This window comes from Doryrhamphus excisus, linkage group LG14 (assembly GCF_037039965.1).
Source record: "Doryrhamphus excisus strain RoL-2023G ecotype Guam linkage group LG14, RoL_Dexc_Guam_v1.1, whole genome shotgun sequence".
Taxonomy (NCBI): domain Eukaryota; kingdom Metazoa; phylum Chordata; class Actinopteri; order Syngnathiformes; family Syngnathidae; genus Doryrhamphus; species Doryrhamphus excisus.
This window is the reverse complement of record NC_136370.1, coordinates 18,285,853-18,305,424: the sequence shown is the minus strand read 5'-3', so window position 1 is coordinate 18,305,424 and position 19,572 is coordinate 18,285,853. Positions and strand designations below refer to the sequence as shown.

The window sequence follows — 19,572 nt, the reverse complement described above, 5'->3', positions numbered from 1 at the left end:
CTCGGCCGTCTCTGTGTGGAGTTTGCATGTTCTCCCCGTGCATGCGTGGGTTTTCTCCGGGTACTCCGGTTTCCTACCACATTCCAAAAACATGCTAGGTTAATTAGCGACTCAAAATGTTAACGGACAGCATTTCACTAAAATCCGTACAAGTATACTGTATGTCAAAAAACATTAAGCCGTATTTGTGGAAAACACGTTTTACTCAGTTGCACAGTGGTCGAGTGGTTAGCACGCAGGTCTCACAGCTGAAAGACTGGAGTTCAATTCCACATGTTCTACCCGTGCATGCGTGGGTTTACTTCAGGTACTCCGGCTTACTCCTAAATTCCCCCCAAAAAACATGCTAGGTTAATTAGCGACTCCAAATTGTCCATAGGTATGAATGTGAGTGTGAATGGTTGTTTGTCTATATGTGCCCTGTGATTGGCTGGCCACCAGTCCAGGGTGTACCCCGCCTCTCGCCCCAAGACAGCCAGTGACGACCCTCATGAGGATAAGCAGTAGAAAATGAATGAACATTATTCCAACAGTAAAATATGGTGGTGGTAGTGTGATGGTCTGGGACTGTTTTGCTGCATCAGGACCTGGAAGACTCACTGTGATAAATGGAACCATGAATTATTGTTAATATGGAAATATGGGCTGCATGGCAGATGAGTGGTTAGCAAGAAGACCTCACAGCTAGGAGACCAGGGTTCAATTCCACCCTCGGCCATCTCTGTGTGGAGTTTGCATGTTCTCCTCGTACATGGGTGGGTTTTCTCCGGGTACTCCGGTTTCCTACAACATTCCAAAAACATGCTAGGTTAATTAGCGACTCCAAATTGTCCATAGGTATGAATGTGAGTGTGAATGGTTGTTTGTCTATATGTGCCCTGTGATTGGCTGGCCACCAGTCCAGGGTGTATCCCGCCTCTCGCCCGAAGACAGCCAATGACGACCCTCCTGGGGATAAGCGGTAGAAAATGAATGAACATTATTCCAACAGTAAAATATGGTGGTGGTAGTGTGATGGTCTGAGACTGTTTTGCTGCATCAGGACCTGGAAGACTCACTGTGATAAATGGAACCATGAATTATTGTTAATATGCAAATATGGGCTGCATGGCGGATGAGTGGTTAGCACGCAGACCTCACAGCTAGGAGACCAGGGTTCAATTCCACCCTCGAATTTGCATGTTCTCCCCTTGGATGGGTGGGTTTTCTCCGGGTACTACGGTTTCCTACAACATTCCAAAAACATGCTAGGTTAATTAGCGACTCCAAATTGTCCATAGGTATGAATGTGAGTGTGAATGGTTGTTTGTCTATATGTGCCCTGTGTACAACAAGGAACAAGTAGCAGTAAACTTTATTCCTGAAGAGAAATTCGGTTCCGCCAGCCCCTTTTACACAGAAGTCCCGCAAAGTAGCAGCATCGGAGTCGCAACAGAAAATCTGGTATTTATTCAACTGTGCCTTTTATACAGAAGGAAGCAATCAACTGATTCCACGGATGGTGATAATTGCGTTCAACACAACGAGTGAAACGCTGACATTCAGGTTGTTTTTTTTTCAATTTTTGTCGCATTTTTCGAGTATTTCACGACAAGCTTCTTTGCTTTTGTTTTCCTGCCTTTTTTATGTGTAACTTCAATCCCAATCTGGTTACCGTCAAGAGCCGGTCTAGACCTGGTCAGATGGTTAAGAATGCTGTGGTCCATCTCTGGGTTGGAACGTACGGCCTCTGCAGAGATGGACTTACCTTGTGCGGAGCGAGGGAACGCGCTCAGCAGGTTGGGTTGAGAGCGAGAGTGCAAAGTTGGAGATCTGGTGTAACCGGGAGGCTTTGTGGACATGTGGACATGATCGCTGCTAGGGTCGGAGATCGAATACCGACCACTATTGGACGTCACAATGTGGTGCCAAGAGCTAAGAGGCGTCGCAGAGAAGTGACGTGGTCCAGATGACTCTCTGGGGTCGCCTGGAGACATGACCATAGAACCGCGCGGCGTCACCGCCTCCACCGCGTTTCGGAAGGTCTTCAGGATGCGGTCGCTTTTATGCTTTTCTTTCTTCTGACGGGATGCGACCTTGCGCAGTTGTCGGCGGTGATTCTTCATCATCTGCTTTCTCGTATCAGCCAGGCCTCTGTGTGCATTAAAACAGTCCAGATCAGTCATTTTCAACCACTGTGCCACTTGACAAACCGTGAGGAATTATCCAATATCACTTTTTATAATTAACATTAATTAATCATCATTTGCAAATATTATGTCAATAGCCATGAATATATGGACCCAAATATTCCAATTGCATTTGCTTTATTTGCTCAAACGGAAAGAATTTAATCTAAACACTTTATACCAGGGGTCTCAAACATGCGGCCCGCGGGCCAAATGTGGCCCGCAGGACACCAGTTTGAGGTCCCCGCCTTGATATGAAAGTTTAATGTTAGTGCGGCCCGCGCAAGTTTGATACGGATGCTGTATGGTATCATGTACCCAGAAAAAATGATTACGTTTGATTAATGTTCATGTAAAAGGTTTAATAACTGTTAATAGTTATCCTCGCTATCCGTGTGGAAGTGGTAAGTTTTTGGCTATTTAAGTTGAAAGGAAATAACTTGAAGGCTACAGTTTAGGTCGCTAGCTCTCTAGTTTGCGAGTTAGCATGTGTCTCAAGACGCTGCAGTTGCGCAATATGTTGTAAATAAAAAGAGTATAAATGTGACTATAGTCGTGTTTTGTCATGTCTACAGGGCTCTAATAATGCTTTGTTCATTTTAATCTGAAAAAATAATTTGGTCTGGATGATACATTTCACACGCTATACAGTATCAGTCAAATAAAAACGATATTTCAGGAATACTATCATTAAGTGTACTTTTATGTAACAGTAAACTCAACAAAGCAATATAAAGGCTGCCTATGGGAATGCAAACAAACATTACGGGACATAGTCACCTGTAGTCTATCATTCCTGTCTTATCACGAGCCAGCCTCTGAATAAGATCCTCAATCTGGAATCGATCCAAGGGAATACTTGATTGCTGGAAAAGTTTCAAAGGAAATTCACAGTCAAAATGAACCTAACGGCATTGTAACATTTGAAACAGTCATTTATTGGATTACACGAAAACTGGAAAGCAATAAAGTTAGAAACACCTTTGACTTGAAACCAAGTGAAAAACAAGACCAAGGTTGGTCGAGACCAAATTAATATCAATACTTGAGAGAGTTGACACCAAGTATAGACAAAGACAGACAATGTGAAACCACGAAGGAAGGTCATACCTGAGTAAAGATCAAAATTTCAGGGTTTGAGAACAGTTCAAGACTGAGGTGATGTAAAACCAAGGCAAGAAAAAGGCAGATGCAGATCGAGACCAAGACGTTGAAGACTTGAAACCAAATGAAAAACAAGACCAAGGTTGGTTGAGGCAAGTCAAGACCAAGAATGTGAACAGTCGATACTGACCCAAGACAGATCAGGTCCAAGTTAAGACCAAGACTTTGACGAACTGACACAGAATCAACACCAGGATGTTAAGAAGTTCCGAACAGTTCAAAACCAACACTGAGGCGATGCGACACCAAGTCAAGAACAAGACCAGGACGTTGAAGACTTGAAACCAAGTGAAAAACAAGACCAAGGTTGGTCGAGACCAAATTAATATCAATACTTGCGAGAGTTGACACCAAGTAAAGACAAAGACAGACAATGTGAGACCACGAAGGAAGGTCAAAGATCAAAGATTTGAGGCGTTGAGAACAGTTCAAGACTGAGGTCATGTAAAACCAAGGCAAGAACAAGGCAGATGCAGATCGAGGCCAACATTTTCAAGAGCTGAGACCACTTAAAAACAAGACATTCAGGAGTTGAGGCAAGTCAAGACCAAGAATGTGAACAGTCGATACTGACCCAAGAAAGATCAGGTCCAAGTTAAGACCAAGACTTTGACGAACTGACACAGAATCAACACCAGGATGTTAAGAAGTTCCGAACAGTTCAAAACCAACACTGAGGCGATGCGACACCAAGTCAAGAACAAGACCAGGACATTGAAGACTTGAAACCAAGTGAAAAACAAGACCAAGGTTGGTCGAGACTAAATTAATATCAATACTTGCGAGAGTTGACACCAAGTAAAGACAAAGACAGACAATGTGAGACCACGAAGGAAGGTCAAAGATCAAAGATTTGAGGCGTTGAGAACAGTTGAAGACTGAGGTCATGTAAAACCAAGGCAAGAACAAGGCAGATGCAGATCGAGGCCAACATTTTCAAGAGCTGAGACCACTTAAAAACAAGACTTTCAGGAGTTGAGGCAAGTCAAGACCAAGAATGTGAACGGTTGATACTGACCCAAGACAGATCAGGTCCAAGTTAAGACCAAGACTTTGACGAACTGACACAGAATCAACACCAGGATGTTAAGGAGTTCCGAACAGTTCAAGACCAACACTGAGGCGATGCGACACCAAGTCAAGAACAAGACCAGGACGTTGAAAACTTGAAACCAAGTGAAAAACAAGACCAAGGTTGGTCGAGACCAAATTAATATCAATACTTGAGGGAGTTGACACCAAGTAAAGACAAAGACAGACAATGTGAGACCACGAAGGAAGGTCAAAGATCAAAGATTTGAGGCGTTGAGAACAGTTCAAGACTGAGGTCATGTAAAACCAAGGCAAGAACAAGGCAGATGCAGATCGAGGCCAACATTTTCAAGAGCTGAGACCACTTAAAAACAAGACATTCAGGAGTTGAGGCAAGTCAAGACCAAGAATGTGAACAGTTGATACTGACCCAAGACAGATCAGGTCCAAGTTAAGACCAAGACTTTGACGAACTGACACAGAATCAACACCAGGATGTTAAGGAGTTCCGAACAGTTCAAGACCAACACTGAGGCGATGCGACACCAAGTCAAGAACAAGACCAGGACCGGTCATGATTGAAGTTAAGACCATGACTGATGAAGTCACTGAGTCAACAAGACCAAAGCAGGTCAAAACCAAGTAAAACCGATGCGACTGGTCTTGAGACCGGTGTTAAGACCAAGACTTTGACGAACTGACACAGAATCAACACCAGGATGTTAAGAAGTTCCGAACAATTCAAGACCAACACTGAGGCGATGCGACACAAAGTCAAGAACAAGACCAGGACCGGTCATGATTGAAGTTAAGACCATAACTGATGAAGTCACTGAGTCAACAAGACCAAAGCAGGTCAAAACCAAGTAAAACCGATGCGACTGGTCTTGAGACCTGTGTTGAGACCGAGACGGATCTTGACCATGAACACTGTGAAGACACACCAGCTGTTTTGAAGTGCTTATAGTGTGGTTACACTCGTTCCTTTTGCAAAAAACTCAGTCATTGTTCAAACCTGTACTGCGTTCCTGAAATCAGCCACTGGGACTCGCATGGTGCCATCTTTGTCAATGTTTCGGAAGAAATCCCAAAGACGTAGCTTGTGTTGATCCAGATAGTCCTTCAATGAATGACATTAATATGTGTTAACCCAATCAATGACCTGTTATTGTATGTGAATTCAGTAAAAGTCTATGAAATATTCAAGGTTTCATTCGGAAACATCACCAACCTGAATGACTTTCATTGGGTCTATGCGTTTTACTGGTTTCTTAGCAATAAACCCTCCCACGCCTCCGTATTGTACATCCAGACCGGGATGCTCCTCACACGTCAAATCCAGTAAACGTAAAAAGTTCTCATTGACTAACACATTCTGTTTGGATAACAAGGAAACAACAGAAAACAGGAAAACTGAACACAGTCGACTGGTTGCTACTTGTATCGGACATCCCGATCGGACACTCACACATATATTGATCTCCTCCAAGGCAGTTTTAGGTGTGTTCTTCACCACATTGACCAGCGCCAGCGCTCCCTCTACCGTTAATGAATTGTAAGCCAACTAAAGGAGCCATTGATTTGACATGGATCAGAACTACGTACAAAATGATTGTCAGTCACTACGCTAACTAAAGTTACCCACCAGCAGAACTCGTAGAGCGTCGTTGTACTCAAGACCCTTACAGAGCATCCCGACACCCTCGTCGGTGATGCGGTTGTTGCTGAGGTTGAGGTGCGCCAGAGTGTTGTTGAATTTCAGAGCTTCGCCCATAGCCAGGGCGCCCTCGTTACCGAAACCGTTCCATGATAAGTCAAGGTGCTTTAACATCGTATTCACCTGAAAATGAAAAAGATGCACTGAACACTGACCAATTAGAAGGTGTCACGCGGGTCACCTTGAGGCCAGCGCAAAGAGCAACAGCTCCTTTCATTCGGAGGTGATTCCAGCAAAGGTTCAGCACCTCCAGACTCTCGTTGTTGGCTGTGAGTATTATGAGATAGACACAAACCTTGTGTTTACATTGTGCTTATTATGTTTGTTATTGCATTATGTACTGTATGTGGTTTTACCCATACCCAAAAGGAACCCTAGATGCTCTCCTCCTCTTCCACAAAACTTATTATGGCTCAGGTTTAACTCCTTAATTCCCAAATTGATCTAAAAGAACAAAATACAGTATTAGCAAATAGAAAATAGCTGGATGGGAGTACTTTAATTTAGTAGTTGGTGAGTATGGAGTATTTTTTTCTTTCTTTCCAATTTCAATTAGTTTTATTTATTTAGTTTTTATATGGTGCAAAGAGTTTTAATAACTTACTGTCAACGCGTCTGCAAAATACTTTGCATCATCACCGATGAATCCATTTCCTGTTGGACGGATAAACAAACATAATGACTAAAAGATTCATTCATTTATTTTTTACTGCTTATCCTCACAAAGGGGGGGGGGCTGGAGCCTATCCCAGCTGGCGGGTTACACCCTGGACTGGTGGCCAGCCAATCACAGGGCACATATAGACAAACAACCATTCACACTCACATTCATACCTATGGACAATTAGGAGTTGCTAATTAACCTAGCATGTTTTTTGGGGGGGAATTTGGGAGTAAGCCGGAGTACCTGAAGTAAACCCACGCATGCACGGAGAGAACATGTGGAATTGAACTCTGGTCTCCTAGCTGTGAGGCCTAACACAGCTAACCACTCGTCCGCCGTGCAACTGAGTAAAACGTGTTTTCCACAAATACGGCTTAACCCTCCTCTTGTGTTATGATTCTTCAAAGCAGGGGTCTCAAACACGCGGCCCGCGGGCCAAATGTGGCACGCACGACACTAGTTTGAGGCCCCCGCCTTGATATGAAAGTTTAATGTTAGTTTGATATGGATGCTGTATGGTATCATGTACCCAGAAAAAAATATTACGTTTGATTAATGTTCATGTTAAAGGTTAAATAACTGTTAATAGTTATCCTCCCTATCCGTGTGGAAGTGGTAAGTTTTGGGGTATTTAAGTTGAAAGGAAATAACTTGAAGGCTACCGTTTAGGTCGCTAGCTCTCTAGTTTGCGAGTTAGCATGTGTCTCAAGACCCTGCAGTTGCGCAATATGTTGTAAATAAAAAGAGTATAAATGTGACTATAGTCGTGTTTTGTCATGTCTACAGGGCTCTAATAATGCTTTGTTCATTTTAATCTGAAAAAAATAATTTGTCTACCCACCAACTATATGAGGTTTTTTAAGTTTTTATTATTATTATTATATTTATTTATTACTGATTGATTGATTTTCTTTATTCTTGATTTATTTATTTATTTTTCATCTTATTTTGTGTAGAAAAATAAAAATTAAGATATTTGAGAACAGTGGAATGTTTTATCAGAGCTTTTATGGTAGAAAATCGGAACCAAAGCACTGAAAAAGTTTGTATATTTTTCTGTTTTTAATATTTTTTTTTTTTTTTGGAAAACCTGATGCGGCCCAGCCTTGCCCAAACCCTAGCTCCAGTGGCCCCCAGGTAAATTGAGTTTGAGACCCCTGCTTTAGACGTTCATTTGACCATTTTTGGAAATAGAAATGGAGGGGTATAGTGACAAAAAAAGGCCTACATGCCCACACCAAAAGTATTAAAACCAACATTTTCATGCATGAGGAAGCATAAGAAGGTAACCAAGACATGAGAAGTAAATTTGATTCTTATTGTTTTTAGTGTATTTTATAGCTGATTTAATACATGGGTCAAAACCCACCCGTTAACATAAGAGATGATACCAGAAAGCTAACACAAGAGGAAAGTTAATATTTTTTGACATACAGTATACTTATACTTATACATTACCTGAGACTTTGACGGATTTTAGTGAAATACTGTCCGCCAACATTTTACCCACATACTCAGCTCCAGTAGAATGAAGTCGGTTGTTGGATAAGTCCTACATTATACATATACATACAAACACACACATATTTATGCTTATATGGATATATAATTGGATTTATGTTTTGCTTCATATACCAAATGCTGGATGGTGAAATTAGCCCTCAGCATCTCTGCCAGGTGCTTGGCTCCTTCTGCTTGTATGTCGTTATCGGCCAGTTCAAGAGTGTCGATATGCATGTCGCTCTGAACACAAAAGACTCAAAACATATCATATCATACTTTTAAAAAAAAAAAATTTTAGTGACAAGCTTGCATTTTGTTGCAACTCACCACTAATGCGATACTGAGTGCCTTGCACCCCAGTGGGCCGAGGCTGCGGTGGCTAAGTGCCATGATTGGAGAGTCAAGGTTCCGAATGAAGTATGAAACCGGCACAACGCCCACCAGCTTGCAGGCCTGCAGGTAGACGTCGGCTACAGAGGTCTCGCCGTTCCTGCCTTCTTTGAGGAGAGTTTAAACTTCACGTGTGAAGGATTTACAGCCAAACAACATGTATGTATGTACTGCTTTTGTGTGTGTGTGTAGACATATTTTGTCTGTTAATGAAACCGCTATTGGTGACACGCTCTATGCTAGGCTATGGTGTTGTTTTGCTTTTTGTAGTCCTTGGCATAAAGTCACTTTAATGTGTAGCAGTGGCGTCATTAGGCCTATTTTAGGGGGTTGAAGCCCCCCCTAAATAATTTGATATTTTTTATAGATTTTTTTTTAATTATTTATTTATTTATTTATTTTTTAATGATGTACCTTTTACTATGAAACAGGAAAACATATACAACATACTATATATACATAGTCCTGAAAGCAGAGATTGTTCAACATCATGGTCACTTTAATGTGTAGCAGTGGCGTCATTAGGCCTATTTTAGGGGGTTGAAGCCCCCCCTAAAATGTTCTAAAGCCCCCCCTAAATAATTTTATATTTTTTATAGATTTTTTTTTTTTACAAAAAAAAATCTGACAAATTTTACATAATAGGGCAAAAGCAGGCTAATAAGCAAGCCAATAAGCAGGGCTAATACTAGCCTACTACTACTACTACTACAAGTGGTAGTAGTAGTAATAATCAGAAGCAGAATAATGATGATAGTAATAATAATAGGCTAATTAATAATATAATAATTATTATTATATAATTGATCACTGTTCACTGGACAGAATGGTTGCAGAGCTTGAGCAGCGGTTTTATGGTAATGGTAATTTGGAATGCAATTGAATGCATCACATAATCAGTTCCCAGTTCCACATGTCCAAAAAGGAGTAGGAAGAAGCAAAGCTTATTAAATCCTATCCCTCCATCTGGTACTTTTACAATCACTAACTGTTACATTTGTTCACTTCCTGCTTTCCTAATATAATTTAATCTTATTTAATTGTATTTTTTTAATTAAAATATGTTTTTACATTTTTTTTCAATATTTTTAAATGGTTTTATTTCATTTGAACATGCATCAGGTTACAATTGAATGCATCCCATAATCAGTTCCCAGTTCCACATGTCCAAAAAGGAGTAGGAAGAAGCAAAGCTTATTAAATCCTACCCCTCCATCTGGTACTTTTACAATCACTAACTGTTACATTTGTTCACTTCCTGCTTTCCATAATACAGTTTAAGGTTTTTTTTTTTTAAATAATGCACCTCGTACCGAAGTACTCGGTGATATGAGCATCCAATGCCATAATGGGTACCATAGTAAGTGTCAATATAGTGATATATATATATATAGCACATCATGACTGGTTCAAGACTCTTTGTTTTGCAGTGTAGATTGTGTGTACTTGTGTACATTTAATGGTAGCCTAAAACAATTGAGTATCTTTACTAAATCTGTCCAAAAGTGGGAAAGTTATATCCCGGTTCTTGTTCCTTATTTGTTTTTTGCATTTTTTTGAATGTCTACTACATAAGTGAAGGTTTGAAAAATGTGTTTTTGTTTATTATTCTCAAGCTGCTGTGCCCCCAACGAGAAAACCTCTGGTTTAGACCATGGCTTTTTAAAAGCTGATCCATTAATCAATGAATGCACTTACCATCCATCTCCAAGTCTGCATCAAGCTCATCTTCCAAGCCTCGTCTCAGTGTAGATGTATTATTATCCTCTAAGCAGAGTGATTCAAAAGATAATGTGGACATTTTTTTTTTGTCAGCTTTTGTTAATACTTAACATTCTACTAGTAAAGAATTGTCTTCTCTGTGTGAGTCAGTAAAGTGAAAATAAATGCCTTCACTGTGCTTCCTAGCTGGTAATTCTATCCTTTAGTGTAGTACTAAATAATTCATGGCTTCTGGAGTTGTGTATGTTCAATAAAGACATGGAATCGAATATAAATTATTGCTGCAATGGCTTGGAAACATTTTAAGGTTGATTTTAGCCGAAATAAAAAGCAAAACAATGTGACTTGTGGATGTTTATGTCTCCCTACGTCACACCATAGTCAAGTGACCTCACAGCGCGCATGCGCACACACAAAAACCGCAACATGATTGGCTGCCTGTTATTTTACATTCTCTACCCGCTATCACGGCACCTGTTTAGTAAACGACCCGCAGGTAAGAACTCTAAAAACATAATTTTATGTCTTTGTGTTAAAGTTTTCCCCATTGAGACCACTTACATAATTAGCACATACTGACAGCTCCGTCAACCGGAGTTGCTAGCGTTAGCTGTCCCGGAACTCCACTGCTGACTGTGAGTGGTTTTGTTGTATCACAAATAATGGCGTGATAAGTTCCCTCGCACAAACTAACGCAAGAATACCTTGTCGATAAAAGCGACAAAGCAAACAAAACACTCTTGTAGCGGTGAGTTATTCAGAAATAGCGCTTTAAATCCTGCTAGCTTGTTAATTTGCACCTGTTATCAGAGCTCTCGGAGTGTCGTGACGTCACAACGCCAGCGCGTGCCACAATGTTTTGTTGTGAATCGAACAAAATAAAGAAAAACATGGATTCGGATCGATGAATCGTTTTTAAGCATCCAAACAGAAGGAAGGTGTTTATTCAAATAAGGATAAAGTAAGATTTATTAAAAGTAAAATATGAATACATTCTCAAATACAGAAAAGAGATGAGTGAGAATAAGTGAAGATAATAATAATAATAATAATATTATTATTATTATTATTATTATTATTATTATTATTAAGTAAAGCAAGACATTTACATTTAAATATGTGAATACTGGAGTCCAAATTCTGACTGAATTCATGACTAATTTATTTCTATAAGTTAATACTTTATTAGCCATGTTCAATGAATATTGTTGAATTCGGGACAATGAATGATATTATATATGTTATGTATTGTAGTTATTGTTTATTGTGATGTATTGTATGTACTGTATCAAGATGCATCAAGTCTTTGAGTTTTTTGTTTCAAATATAGGTCAGTACCATAACCAGCTATTACAATTGCATGAAATTTGTCGCTAATTTGTGACCTTCAAGTGCTTAATTTTCCTCACAGGTTAATAAAGTATAGAATATTTTCTGCTAGCTCTGCATTTGAGTAAATGGTAATGGTTTTATTTCATTTGAAAATGCATCAGATTACAATTGAGTGCATCACATAATCAGTTCACAGTTCCACATGTCCAAAAGGAGTAGGAAGAAGCAAAGCTTATTAAATCCTACCCCTCCGTCTGGTACTTTTACAATCAGTAACTGTTACATTTGTTCATTTCCTGCCTTTCTAATATAATTAAAGTTTTTTTTATTTTTTTAATTTAATGAAATTTTTTTTTTCAATTTTTAAACATTTTTTAATGATTTTTTTTCACTTGAACATGCATCAGATTACAATTAAATGCATCCCATAATCAGTTCACAGTTCCACATGTCCAAAAGGAGTAGGAAGAAGCAAAGCTTGTTAAATCCTACCCCTCCATCATACATTTGTAATATAATTAATTTAATATAATTTAATATATATTTTTTAATTTTATTTTTTTAATTTAATGAATTTTTTTTTTTCAAATTTTTTAACATTTTTTAAATGGTTTTATTTCATGCATTTTGTTTATTGTTTGAGGTCCTTACTCAATCCATTCCATAGTTTGATTCCACATACTGAAATGCTATGGCTAGCATAACGTAGTCCTAGCATAGAAGTGTTTCAAATGGAGTTCTTCCCTGAGATCATATTTCTCCTCTCTTGTAGAGAAGTATTGGATGACATTTTTAGCTAATTGGTTATTTTTAGCCTTATGCATTATTTTGATGAACTATATCAGCAAGTTGAAGTATTTGTGATTTTAGAAATAAGGAGTTATTATGTTCTCTGTAGGCGGCATTATGAATTATCCTTACTGGCCTTTTTTTGCAGTAAATAAATACCTAATAACTATTCGAAGGAATACACACTTCTAACAACGGTTTTGTGTTTCAGAGTCAACAAAGAGGAGTCGCTCCTCCGCAGCGGTTAACGGCACGGCAGCATACGATGGTGCTGCTATCACTACCAGGATGTTCACTCAGTTTCAGAAGCACTTGCTGGACCTGTGTCTTCAACAAAGGCGTGGGTCAATGGGACAGAAGGAGGAAAGGATAAGCAAAGGATGTTCCTCAGAGGAAGAGAAGGTTCCAGATGCGGAACGGCTGATATCTGTCACGCAGCAAGTGAATGAGACACACACTGAAGAAACCGAAACTATGCAACACAATGTCCGTCATACGGAGGAGCCAATGAAAACGCACAGATTAAAAGCGTCAAATCCAGCTGAGAACACCGGACTGGAAACAGAATGCTGGGATGAATATCTTGCCCCTGCTGCTGATGGGACCCCAATGATGCTTGCTCGAGCTCAAATTAATCATCGTGATGATGATGATAATGAAACCGGATGGCACTTCCCGACAGGACCTGGTTTAATCGATGAAGTCCATCGTCCACTCTGGCGTTTTCCTGCTGTGAGCTATTATCCGTCACTCGAGCCGACGGAGCCCTTTGAGGGTAAATTTTTTGACATATTACTTAATTTCTGATAAAGTTACATTTTAATACATTCTTTTTTTGTATTTTACAGTAATGTGGAGAGTATGGCGGGAGAGTCAAGCTGATTATCCCATGATTCCTTTCACAAGACCTTCCATGGACTTCACTGTCATGTCCTACAACATATTAGCCCAGGACCTGCTGGAAGCTAACATGGAGCTGTACAAACACTGCCGCCTGGAGGTGCTGGACTGGGACTACCGCTGCAACGTTCTTTTGGAGGAAATAGGCAGATGGGAGCCAGATGTAAGTCAAGTATCCTATACTTGCCACTTTTCAGACTTGTGTATAGTTGTATGCCTGATTTTTATTTTTAGGCCGCTCCGAAATCTTAGGAATCTTAGTAGTGAGGGGTGATAATTGGGATGGAAATTTAAATTTGGAAATTTGATTTACGTCCACTTCAGGAGTGATGCACTCATTCATTCATTCATTTTCTACCGCTTTTCCTCACGAGGGTCGCAGGGGGTGCTGGAGCCTATCCCAGCTGTCTTCGGGCGAGAGGCGGGGTACACCCTGGACTGGTGGCCAGCCAATCACAGGGCACATATAGACAAACAACCATTCACACTCACATTCATACCTATGGACAATTTGGAGTCGCTAATTAACCTAGCATGTTTTTGGAATGTGGGAGGAAACCGGAAATGGATGAAGAGTCTTGAACCAGTCATGATGTGATATATATATATATATATATATATATATATATATATATATATATATCACTATATTGACACTTACTATGATACCCATTATGTCATTGGATGCTCATATCACCTTGTACTTCGGTACGAGGTACATTATTAAAAAACAACAAAAAAATACCTTAAACTGTATTATGGAAAGCAGGAAGTGAACAAATGTAACAGTTACTGATTGTAAAAGTACCAGATGGAGGGGTAGGATTTAATAAGCTTTGCTTCTTCCTACTCCTTTTGGACATGTGGAACTGGGAACTGATTATGTGATGCATTCAGTTGTAATCTGATGCATGTTCAAATGAAATAAAACCATAAAAAAAATAAAAAAATGAAAAAAAAATTCTGATGTATTTTTTTAATAAAAAAAATTAAATTAAAAATTACAATTAAATAAAATTAAATTATATTGGGAAAGCAGGAAGTGAACAAATGTAACAGTTACTGATTGTAAAAGTACTAGATGGAGGGGTAGGATTTAATAAGCTTTGCTTCTTCCTACTCCTTTTGGACATGTGGAACTGGGAACTGATTATGTGATGCATTCAATTGTAATCTGATGCATGTTCAAATGAAATAAAACCATAAAAAAATTAAAACAATAAAAAGCAATTTTTTAAATAAAAAAATAAAATAAAATTTTTTAAATTATTTTTTTTATTAAAAAAAAAAATAAAAAAAAACTTTAATTATATTAGGAAAGCAGGAAGTGAACAAATGTAACAGTTAGTGATTGTAAAAGTACCAGATGGAGGGGTAGGATTTAATAAGCTTTGCTTCTTCCTACTCCTTTTGGACATGTGGAACTGTGAACTGATTATGTGATGCATTCAATTGTAATCTGATGCATGTTCAAATGGAATCAAACCATTACCATTACCATAAAGACCTACCGCATGGTTAGTGCTCTTCTGCTGTGAGTATTCCACAGTACCCACTCATGAAGTTGCCGTTTTTTTGTGCAGATTCTTTGTCTCCAAGAGGTTCAGGAGAACCACTATGATACCCGTCTGTGCCCAGCACTGACTCAAATGGGTAAGTGTTCTTTGGTGCAGACAAGTATGAGAAAATTGAGATCCAGACCTGGTTCTCTTCCAGGCTACAACTGTGCATACAAGAAGCGCACGGGGAACAAGACGGACGGCTGCGCTACCTGCTATCGCAACAATCGCTTCTCTGAGGTGTCGGTCACCCTGATCGAGTTCTTCCGGCCCGAAATCGAACTTCTGGACCGGCACAATGTGGGCATAGTTTTGCTGCTCCGTCCCCGTGTCCGCCAGGGGTCCAAGGTCAGTGCGATGGGCTCGCTGCTCTGTGTGGCCAACACACACCTGCTCTTCAATCCGAGTAGGGGCGATGTCAAGCTGGCCCAGCTCGCCATAATTTTGGCAGAGATCGACGGCGTGGTCACGTCATGGAAGGCCAAAGGGGAACACTGTAATGTTGTCCTGTGCGGGGACTTCAACTCCGTCCCCCACGCGCCTCTTTACCAACTCGTCACCACTGGGGAGCTCTACTTTCAGGGTGTACCAGCGTGGATGGTGAGACTGTACTACTTTGTACTACTTTGTAGCACTATGCACACGCAACACCGTATCGGCACTGTTCTAATGATATCACAAATGATTAAAAATTAATTAAATGAAATTTAATGAAAAAAAAAATAAAAACAATTTTTTAATTACATTTAAAAAAAATTTATAAAAAAACTTAAATTATATTAGGAAAGCAGGAAGTGAACAAATGTAACAGTTAGTGATTGTAAAAGTACCAGATGGAGGGGTAGGATTTAATAAGCTTTGCTTCTTCCTACTCCTTTTGGACAAGTGGAACTGTGAACTGATTATGGGATGCATTCAATTGTGATCTGATTTCTTTTTTTATAAAGAACAATAAAACAATAAACTGATAAAACAATAAAAAAAAATTAAATAATTAAAAAGATAAATTAAAACATGGTTTTTAAATAAAAAAATTAAATTATATTAGAAAGGCAGTAAGTGAACAAATGTAACAGTTGTTGTAATCTGACGCATGTTCGAATGAAATAAAACCATAAAAAATAAAAAATAAAATATTTAAATAAAAAATAAACTAAAAAAAAAACTTAAAAATATAACTTAAATTGAACTGATTATGTGATGCATTCAATTGTAATCTGATGCATGTTCAAATGAAATAAAACCATAAAAAAATAAAATAAAACAATTAAAAACATTGAAAAAAAAATTAAATGAATTTAGGAAAGCAGGAAGTGAACAAATGTAACAGTTAGTGATTGTAAAAGTACCAGATGGAGGGGTAGGATTTAATAAGCTTTGCTTCTTCCTACTCCTTTTGGACATGTGGAACTGTGAACTGATTATATGATGCATTCAATTGTAATCTGATTTCTTTTTTAAATGAAATAAAACCATTAAAAAAATTAAAATAATTAAAAAAAAAATTAAAACATTTTTAAAATAAGTGAACAATTGTAACAGTTATTGTAATCTGATGCATGTTCAAATGAAATAAAACCATAAAAAAATAAAATAAAACTATTAATTATTAAAAAAATAAAATAAGAAAAACTTAAATTAGAAAAGCAGGAAGTGAACAAATGTAACAGTTAGTGATTGTAAAAGTACCAGATGGAGGGGTAGGATTTAATAAGCTTTGCTTCTTCCTACTCCTTTTGGACATGTGGAACTGTGAACTGATTATGTGATGCATTCAATTGTAATCTGATGCATGTTCAAATGAAATTAAACCATTACCATTAGCATAAAATAGTATGTGTGATGTGTGTTAAATATATGTTCTGGCCCCCCCGGACAATTTTGTTAACTAAATGCGGCCCAAATATTTCCCCACCCCTGCTTTAGATCGTGTTCGCGTACATTAACGCCACGTCTGTACAGAATGAATCTGCTCACAGTCTCTTTCCCCTTACCTTTCCGACATAACAGGTATCGGGTCAGAAGAATCTATCACACAAAAGTACTTGCCACAGACTGTTTCCGCCTCTGTGGCCCAGCACCTTGGGGATCTCCAACAACTGCCAGTACGTCACCGCCAACCAGGTGGATGAAAGCCACAGTCCAGGAGAAGGTCAGTTTTTTTAAACTGAACCATTTCTAGTAAAACTATTTGTGGCTTTTTAATTGTTATACTTCACTACTTGAATACGCTTAAGTTTGTCCCGAAGGGAAACTTCAGTACAGCCACCACTTCCTCTTGAGGCTGCGCTTCTGTCCAGCCTCATGTGTACGTCCAAGTGATCTACAAGTAATCCCGGGCGTCACTGACAACACCCCGGGTACGGTTAAACGCTCCGGAAACCACAACATGGCCACACTTCTACACCCTATTTTATTTTATTTTAACAATTATTTCTGTTATTGTCCACAGATATGTCCAGCGACAAGCAACCATACGTCCAAAGGTTAGTCAACATGTAGTACATATGCCACGGGTGTCCAAACTTTTCCCACCCAAGGTCATGCACAGAAAGATTTTAGAATTTTGTCCGATAAAGATGCTGAAATAAAAATGCTAAAAACTAGACTTGACGATAATAATGATGATTATGTATCACAGGAGGCTGCACGGCGGTCGAGTGGTTAGCGCGCAGGCCTCACAGCTAGGAGACCCGAGTTCAATCCCACCCTCGGCCATCTCCGTGTGGAGTTTGCTGGAGGGGTCATTAAGGTTAAAGACCTTTAATGATACAGGATGGCACTCACTCGCCAGCCACACCATTAGGTTCACCTGCTGAATATGTTGTAGAGTAATACCTGTTTAATTCGGCTATGTACGATTCCTTATTTATAAATGGAATATTTGTATAGCTAAAGCAGTTTATGACCTTTTAAATACGGATTTTTCCACATTAGAGCTCTCTAGACATCTCTAGCACCCCTATAGTCACTTTTACACTTTTTATTATAATGATATATTTATATATAATATTGTTATATTATGTATTTTTATATATATAGTATATTATAATATTTTCACATTTGGTGTGTAGTCATTATTACCTTAAAATTTTGTAAAAATATATAGACAGTGGTTAGCACATTCCAAAAAAACATGCTAGGTTAATTAGCGACTCCAAATTGTCCATAGGTATGAATGTGAGTGTGAATGGTTGTTTGTCTATATGTGCCCTGTGATTGGCTGGCCCACCAGTCCAGGGTGTACCCCGCCTCTCGCAGAAGAAGACAGCCGGTGACGACCGTCGTGAGGATAAGCGGTAGAAAATGAATGAACATTATTCCAACAGTAAAATATGGTGGTGGTAGTGTGATGGTCTGGGACTGTTTTGCTGCATCAGGACCTGGAAGACTCACTGTGATAAATGGAACCATGAATTATTGTTAATATGCAAATATGGGCTGCACGGTGAACGAGTGGTTAGCGCGTAGACCTCACAGCTAGGAGACCCGAGTTCGATTCCACCCTCGGGTATCTCTGTGTGGAGTTTGCATGTTCTCCCCGTGCATGCGTGGGTTTTCTCCGGGTACTCCGGTTTCCTCCCACATTCCAAAAACATGCTAGGTTAATTAGCGACTCCAAATTGTCCATAGGTATGAATGTGAGTGTGAATGGTTGTTTGTCTATATGTGCCCTGTGATTGGCTGGCCACCAGAAAATGAATGAATGAATGTATCTCAGGTTTGGACCCATCATCAGACACCAGTTAGACCTGGAATCCGTCTACCAGCACAACCACTCGGAAGTCACGACCCTGCACTCTGAAGGGGGAGCCACTGTGGACTACATATTCTACTCCCCTGAACGCATCCTAACTTCAGATCAAGCAGGTACGATTCCTCATAATATGCCACAATCATGGTTGCAATGTGCGTTTTTTTGTTTTTGTTTTTGCTTTGCTTAGCTGGCGACAAGTTTGGGCGTGAAGGTCTAAAGCTGGTTGGTTGTCTCTCGCTCCTGTCCGGGGATGCCTTATGGTCCATGGAAGGCCTTCCCAACCACACATTCCCATCCGATCATCTCAGTCTTCTGGCTAAACTCCGCTTGGACCTCAACGCACCATCGTAAAAAAAAAAGACTTTGGGTAACATTTAATTCAAATCACAGTAGTTCAAACGTTTTGTGTGAAATGTGCGATCTTCCTCTGCTTGATTGTGTTTCTTACAAAACTTACTCGCGGTTTAGTTAAGGATCCGGGAAAAACATAAATAGTCATAATATTGACTCATGCAGAATAATGACTGACATCTGGCACTTTTTAAGCCAGAAATGTTGCTATTATTTAATTTTTTTTCCTCCCTTTGTATTTCAATGTTAAAATTTATTTTGAAATGATACAATATTTAATAAATACGTTTCATCCATATGTATTTATGTAGACATTTAAGTTATATATATAGCTTTTCTTTTGAGGGTCATCTTATCAGTTTTGTAGTATTTGGCTGAAATATTATCGATAGATTATAAGGTCGTCATTAGTCAGCAGTGACCGGTTAAATATCTTAATTTTTATTTTTCTGCACAAAATAAGACAAAAAATAAACAAATCAAGAATAAAGAAAACCAATCAATCAGTAATAAATAAATATAAT

At 39.0% G+C, this 19,572-nt stretch overlaps 2 protein-coding genes across 3 annotated transcripts; one reads left to right on the top strand and one right to left on the bottom strand.

The window, feature by feature from the left end:
• Positions 1-1,465: 1,465 nt before the first annotated feature.
• lrrc74a (leucine rich repeat containing 74A) lies at positions 1,466-11,114 on the bottom strand. The gene is made up of 13 exons (XM_078796126.1): positions 10,337-11,114; positions 8,576-8,745; positions 8,381-8,488; positions 8,204-8,297; positions 6,686-6,735; positions 6,444-6,525; positions 6,263-6,348; positions 6,010-6,204; positions 5,833-5,928; positions 5,596-5,739; positions 5,380-5,484; positions 2,949-3,034; positions 1,466-2,133 (listed from the first exon to the last, which is right to left on the bottom strand). Exons 1-13 carry the CDS (start codon positions 10,437-10,439, stop codon positions 1,542-1,544), a joined length of 1,911 nt encoding a protein of 636 aa, XP_078652252.1. The 5' UTR covers positions 10,440-11,114; the 3' UTR covers positions 1,466-1,541.
• angel1 (angel homolog 1 (Drosophila)) lies at positions 10,742-19,414 on the top strand. Of its 2 annotated transcripts, none has more exons than XM_078796125.1 (10): positions 10,742-10,856; positions 12,693-13,256; positions 13,330-13,544; positions 14,965-15,034; positions 15,098-15,540; positions 16,951-17,092; positions 17,190-17,300; positions 17,393-17,426; positions 18,662-18,810; positions 18,885-19,414. In XM_078796125.1, the coding sequence occupies exons 1-10, from the start codon at positions 10,763-10,765 to the stop codon at positions 19,046-19,048; spliced, it is 1,986 nt and encodes a 661-aa protein (XP_078652251.1). In that variant the 5' UTR covers positions 10,742-10,762; the 3' UTR covers positions 19,049-19,414. The 2 variants fall into 2 exon arrangements, with proteins under 2 accessions (XP_078652251.1, XP_057947383.2); XM_058091400.2 differs by having other exon boundaries at positions 17,178-17,300; positions 18,885-19,413.
• Positions 19,415-19,572: the final 158 nt, after the last annotated feature.

Bases quoted from the DNA above. Each gene is read 5' to 3' on its own strand.
- lrrc74a (XM_078796126.1), bottom strand. From the start codon at position 10,439: ATGTCCACATTATCTTTTGAATCACTCTGCTTAGAGGATAATAATACA. The intron at 8,298-8,380 runs GTATATGAAGCA...TGTATAATGTAG, and splicing joins ATTTCACCATCCAGCATTTG to GACTTATCCAACAACCGACT. The intron at 6,736-8,203 runs GTAATGTATAAG...TCCGTCCAACAG, and splicing joins AAAATCCGTCAAAGTCTCAG to GAAATGGATTCATCGGTGAT.
- angel1 (XM_058091400.2), top strand. From the start codon at position 10,763: ATGCGCACACACAAAAACCGCAACATGATTGGCTGCCTGTTATTTTAC. The intron at 17,093-17,177 runs GTCAGTTTTTTT...AATACGCTTAAG, and splicing joins AAGCCACAGTCCAGGAGAAG to TTTGTCCCGAAGGGAAACTT. The intron at 17,301-17,392 runs GTACGGTTAAAC...TATTGTCCACAG, and splicing joins CGTCACTGACAACACCCCGG to ATATGTCCAGCGACAAGCAA.